The 6335-nt window shown below is 44.8% G+C and overlaps 1 protein-coding gene across 1 annotated transcript; it reads left to right on the top strand.

Annotated features, from left to right (window-relative positions):
- Positions 1–309: 309 nt before the first annotated feature.
- Positions 310–5907, top strand: sephs3 (selenophosphate synthetase 3). The gene is made up of 8 exons (XM_029124081.2): positions 310–805; positions 1620–1723; positions 1833–1940; positions 2568–2722; positions 4245–4335; positions 4575–4674; positions 4868–5080; positions 5186–5907. Exons 2-8 carry the CDS (start codon positions 1628–1630, stop codon positions 5416–5418), a joined length of 996 nt encoding a protein of 331 aa, XP_028979914.1. The 5' UTR covers positions 310–805; positions 1620–1627; the 3' UTR covers positions 5419–5907.
- Positions 5908–6335: the final 428 nt, after the last annotated feature.

Raw genomic sequence — 6335 nt, 5'->3', positions numbered from 1 at the left:
TAGGGTCAGGGTCAGGGAATTGAATACATGAGCAGGTTCATGAAACAATAGGACGTTGTGTGTTTCTTTTTTTGTTTTTTTTTAAACACAATACGATTTAAATGCAACAGAATATGCACAGCCAGGTCCAGTATAGCTGGGTTTGTTTCAATACGTTTTGTTAAAATGAATCGATATTAGTCGCTCCAGATAGTGGTACAGATTAGATCCATACGTTTTTAACATCATAAATAATGTAATGGACAAAAATGCGAATTAATTCAGTATTAAGAGGCTACCGCTGTGATCTCTGAGAGTATTGAAAATGTGTAACTTTCGCGCGTTGCCGTGGTAGTGACGTCACTACGCTGAAGACGCATTTTCGCCCCTCGCCTTGCAGTTCAGTGCTTCCAGGTCTAACGCGCTTCTCCATTCATAGCCGACGATATCCACTAATCACGCTTTAAGTCTATTTCGTAACGCTTTCCTCTATTCTCTGTTGGCTGAATCCGAGGCAACAAACGTGTCGAACTAGCTATATTCCAAACTGCCTAACCAGCCATGTCGGCTACTCCCCCACCCACCCCACCGGCCGATGCTTCTGCGGGGACTGAGGCATGCTTTCCTCCGGGGTACAAGCCATTTCAGCCTGAAGAGCACGGCCTGGACGCCGGCTTCCGCCTGACAAGCTTCTCGGATATGAAGGGATGAGGGTGTAAGGTCCCCCAGGAGGCTCTGCTCAAACTCCTGGCGGGACTGGAATCCGGGGATCAAGGCTCCGATTTCGGACAAATCCCTCCCAACACCCCCGCTGGACCCCGGCTAGGTACAGTAGCACGCGCAATTCTTTTGATCTGAGTCATTTGGTAACACTTCGTTGGTAGCTATTGTAGTTAGAAAAGTTATTTTTCTAGTTGTCTTATGTTGTTACTACTTTTATGTCCTTGCTTTAGTAGCAAACAACTAACGTTAGCGGATTAGCTAGCATCTAAGTGTTGGAGTCAGGTACTGAAGGCTTCAGGCAACTAGCTATGTAGTTGACAATGTCCTTTCTCTTGCAAGTCAGCCGACTGTCTACCAGTATTGCGAACGCAAATAAAATGTAACTAGTAACTAACGTTAATTCTCATAACTACGTGAGTTTCTTCACCAAACAGTTGACCTAACTTACTTCATGATATATTGTGACTTATCCAATAACAATGTATATAACTAACGTTAGCTAATCCTCATAACTGCACCTTTACGACATTGAACTTAGCTAGGCTAACGTTATTCATTTACTAACAGTTAGCATAATGCAACTAAAGCTTATTGATTAACAGTCAATAGCCTGCTAGAGCGATTTAGCTTTGTACTAAAGGTCCTGAAAGTAATATGGACAGCTCTAAGTTCAGTGGCCATTTCGGTTGATAAGACATCACCGTGAGAGCCGCCACAACAAAATAATGCAAGCCTTCATGCAATGGTGGACACATCAAGGGCAGCACAGACGGTGTAAATAAGTGCAAAATGTGGACACGTTCTCAGTGGTGATGCTGAGGACACAGCTGACTGTATGTGTATAGTCTTCTTCATCAATCTACTATTGAACACAAGGGTTGCAGAAATGTTAGTGATGTGTGTGTGTGTGTGCGCAGGAATAGGGATGGACTCCTGTGTGATCCCACTCAGACATGGAGCCTTATCATTGGTCCAAACTACAGACTTCTTCTACCCTCTGGTGGAAGACCCATACATGATGGTGAGATCTGACCTCCATCAACTTAAACGTTTCAAGGCAGGGTTTATGTTTTATGACGTCACATATATTCACCTGATTTATGTCCCCACTCTCCCCTCTTTCTCACCAGGGAAGGATAGCGTGTGCTAACGTCCTCAGTGATCTCTATGCCATGGGTATCACAGAGTGTGACAACATGTTGATGCTGCTTAGTGTCAGCCAGAAAATGTCTGACAAGGTTTGTAGGTATCTGTATTCCAGTTTTGCGATCTTGCTGAAGACAGAAGGTGTTACGACAGTGAAACAAGGAAAATAATGCGAAGGGAAGACATTTGGCCAGTCCTCACCTTGAAAATAAGCTATATTTAGAATTAGTATCAAGTTCAGGCATTTAGGGTTAGGTAAAATGCAGAGGTTAGGTCAAATAGGTATTTCTAATGGTATTTAATTGTTGGTACATCCCATTGACAGTAAACCTATGTGTGTATTTGTCTTACAAAGACGATGGATACTTGTTTATTAATGAATGTAGAAATAACAGATTCATCTGGAGAAAACTTCTATGTGATGTGTGATTAGAAGTTAGTAGAAGCTAGTTGGCCATCATATAAATGACTGTTTGTGTCTAGGACCAGAAGCTAGTTGGCCATTATATAAGTGACTGTTTGTTTGTCTAGGACTAGAAGCTAGTTGGCCATTATATAAATGACTGTTTGTTTGTCTAGGACTAGAAGCTAGTTGGCCATTATATAAGTGACTGTTTGTTTGTCTAGGACTAGAAGCTAGTAGGCCATTATATAAGTGACTGTTTGTTTGTCTAGGACTAGAAGCTAGTAGGCCATTTTATAAATATGTTTGTCTGAAGGATCGTGAGCGTGTGATGCCCCTGATGATCCGTGGTTTCCGTGATGCTGCAGAGGAGGGAGGGACTTCAGTGACAGGCGGTCAGACTGTGGTAAATCCTTGGATCATTGTTGGAGGCGTGGCCTCTGTTGTCTGCCAACCCAATGAGTTCATCATGTAAGTGTTTGTGTTCTAACAGTCCTATGATTGTGCGTGTGTCCTAACAGTCCCTTTATGATTCTATAAGCGTGCGTGCACGTGCATGCTCTCATCAACCTTTCCCTGCTTATTACTGAAGTGCTGGCATATTTGACCAATCACTATACTTTTCCTGCTTTATACAGTTATATCCTGGCATTGTTATTGTATTAAACTGCCCCACCGCCAGAGAACAAACAGATATTGTGATCTTAAACGGTGAATGCACACAGGAAACAAAATTATTGGAAATAACTGACATTACAATGTTTGGTTTTTCTGCAATATATATTGCGATATGAAAAAAACAATGGATGTCCTCAGAAAGAGCTTTGGCTATCAACCTGGCAGTCTGTATCATTAATCCCCAACCCCTCATGTTTTTAAAACCCTCTTTGGTAACCGTGTTAATTGGTACCATGTCTTTGGCGACATGAAATGTTATTGAATCTGTGATTTTTCTCTGCCGTTTGGAACCTTTCTTGTATGGTGTTTTTGCTTTGGATGGCATTGAGATGCTTTGCACTCGTCATATGAAGATTTGTGGTGCGGCCTTGAATGATCAAACAAATTGGTCGTGTTGCCTTGTTGTGGCAACAATTGCAAGGCACTCTCATCAAAGTACCTGTTTTTGGTCAACATCATCCTGTCTGTAGACAAAATATTTCCATACAATGACGATGCATTTCTTTTTGCAACCAAATTCTCCCTGTCAGCCTTTTTGCCTGTTCCTGGCTCATCATTTTGTCATGCGCAAGCAGAGCCTGCATGTCAACGATGTGCAGCAACGAACTCCGTGTTTAAAATAGTTATAATTAACTGTGTATCCAATAACCCATAAATCTGAGTAAATTACGTTATATCGGACAGAAAAAATATATATTGTAGACTGATATATGTTTACTTTACTAAATTGCACGTTCTGCGATGTGACCGTCACAATGTCGATGTTGAAACGATATATTGTGCCGCCCTAGTCTTAATTGCTGGCGACAAATCCTGCATTTATACCAGCAGCTATCACAAAATATTGCCTTAAGGGACTGCCTCAATCAAAGTTGTCATTACATTTGAGTCATTTAGCAGATTTAAAGCCACTTACAAGAGCAATTAACATTAAATGCCTTGCTCAAGGTCTCTTAGGCAGATATTTTTAACCTTGTTGGCTTGGGTGACAAGTTACCTTTTAGCACGTCAATACCAACCCCGTGGCTGTGTGGGTCGACACGCCGACCCCGTGGCTGTGTGGGTCGACACGCCGACCCCGTGGCTGTGTGGGTCGACACGCCGACCCCGTGGCTGTGTGGGTCGACACGCCGACCCCGTGGCTGTGTGGGTCGACACGCCGACCCCGTGGCTGTGTGGGTCGACACGCCGACCCCGTGGCTGTGTGGGTCGACACGCCGACCCCGTGGCTGTGTGGGTCGACACGCCGACCCCGTGGCTGTGTGGGTCGACACGCCGACCCTGTGGCTTTGTGTGTTTGTGTGCGTGCGTGTAGGCCTGACAGTGCAGTACCAGGGGATGTGTTGGTCCTGACCAAGCCTCTGGGAACACAAGTGGCTGTCAACGCTCACCAGTGGATGGATCTGGTAGGTCACATCGTCGCATCTATTTGTTCACCTGCTGGATTAGGTGGGTCACACTGTAGCATCTCTTTACCTACAGGATCTGGTCGGTCACATTCTAGCATAAGGCTGGATGATTCGGATAAAATATTGAATGTAGATTTTCATACACACTGTAAACAGTGTAGATAATCACACTTCTAAAATGTTGTCATATAAATCATAGCCAAAAATCAGAATGTTTAAAGTGTGTCTGTCCACAGCCAGAAAAGTGGAATAAGATAAAGCTGGTGGTCTCTAAGGAGGAAGTGGAGCAGGCCTATCAGGAAGCAATGTTTTCCATGGCAACACTCAATCGCACAGGTAAAACAGCGCACACACATTACATTAACACACAAACATTAACTTAACAAATAAACCTTTACACACAACCCATAGTCTGATACAACTGTGTGTGTGTGTGTGTGTGTGTGTGTGTGTGTGTGTGTGTGTGTGTGTGTGTGTGTGTGTGTGTGTGTGTGTGTGTGTGTGTGTGTGTGTGTGTGTGTGTGTGTAGCTGCAGGCCTAATGCACAGGTTCCAGGCCCACGCTGCAACAGACGTGACCGGGTTCGGGTTGCTAGGGCACGCCCGTAACCTAGCAACAACCCAGCGTGCTGAGGTAGCATTTGTCATCCATAACCTACCAATCATTGCCAAGATGGCCGCCATCAGCAAGGCCTGTGGAAACCTCTTCAACCTGTTGGGTGGGACGTCTTCTGAGACCTCTGGTAGGAGGAACACACGCATACCAAAGACAGACGTAATGACGCTGAAAATAGCACTGAAATGATATGGTTTATATGGAGATCTTTAAATTCCCTTTGCTTTTGTAGGGGGCCTGCTGGTGTGTCTGCCTAGGGAGCAGGCAGCCAGATTCTGTGCTGAGGTGAAGGGTCAGGGATCAGGGGGCGGAGCCTGGATCATCGGCATTGTGGAGAAAGGAGAGCGCGGAGCTCGTATCATTGACAAACCACGCATTATTGAAGTGCCGCCCAGAGGGACCGTTGCAGCCAGTCAGGATAACAGCAGTTCTGCTAGTCCCGCCCCCATCGAAACGTTGTCATAGACTTTCCCTCTGGCACGCGTGTGAGCGACGGCTTTTCAAATTGACATTCCAACAGTTTCCCCTCAAATCAGTGAACTGATCAATCGTGTGTGTCCGGAGATGGAGTTAAAGCATTGTCATGGTGAACTTCTATAATGGAAACTTTCCTGTGTTTTGTGTGTTTCTATTGGATAATTGCCATGTCTGTCAGGATGTCTGGCTCCACCTATTAGTTCTGAGGCAGGGTTGAGCAGCTCTTTCAGAACTAATGGGGTTGCCCAGGATGTCTCTTTGCTAGCTGACTGGCTGGCCAGTACACAGCCCTTCCTCTTCCTGTTTATGAAGCTCTGCCTTTTTAAACCTGACTTAATGAGGCCAGGCAGAGTGGATGTCAGTCTCAGAAAGGGGTGGGGTTGGTGAATTGTGTTCCAGCTGTGGGCTATGTCTTTTTTAAGAATGGATTCAAAATCAAATAACTGATCACAATCAATAAACCATCAGCCAACTGCATTGTCTCTGGTGTTTCGTGTGCGATTAGGGTACAGAACATATAGCTGTCATCACCATGTTGTTAGCTGAGACTGTTGAAAATATGCTCGCTAGGAAAACATTAGACTGTCCTTGCATGGTTTTCAACGTATGTGCTAGAGAAGCGAACAAGTGGTGAACTTAATGTAGGCTTTAATGACAAAAGGCAAAGCAGACTACGCATGATGACTTGGTCAGCCTCTATTGCTGTCAATCAATATTTAACTTCTACTCTAAGCTCATGGTACTGAGGTGTGGACAGAAATGGATGGAACTATGGATAACCTACCTGGACGGTCCAATAAGGTCTGTCTGCGGCCCGCGACGACAACAACTCCGTCCGGGGATGCTCGGACAATCTAAACACGCTCCCTCGTTCCTCAGAGAGCCTCGGCGCTTATCCAATATAT

Source organism: Esox lucius, chromosome 12 (assembly GCF_011004845.1).
Source record: "Esox lucius isolate fEsoLuc1 chromosome 12, fEsoLuc1.pri, whole genome shotgun sequence".
Classification (NCBI taxonomy): domain Eukaryota; kingdom Metazoa; phylum Chordata; class Actinopteri; order Esociformes; family Esocidae; genus Esox; species Esox lucius.
This window is presented reverse-complemented; position numbering and strand designations above follow the sequence as displayed.

Excerpts from the sequence above, each read along its gene's own strand:
- sephs3 (XM_029124081.2), top strand. The coding sequence starts at position 1,628 with ATGGACTCCTGTGTGATCCCACTCAGACATGGAGCCTTATCATTGGTC. Across the intron at positions 2,723-4,244 it reads CAACCCAATGAGTTCATCAT|GCCTGACAGTGCAGTACCAG; the intron begins GTAAGTGTTTGT and ends GCGTGCGTGTAG. Across the intron at positions 4,675-4,867 it reads GGCAACACTCAATCGCACAG|CTGCAGGCCTAATGCACAGG; the intron begins GTAAAACAGCGC and ends GTGTGTGTGTAG.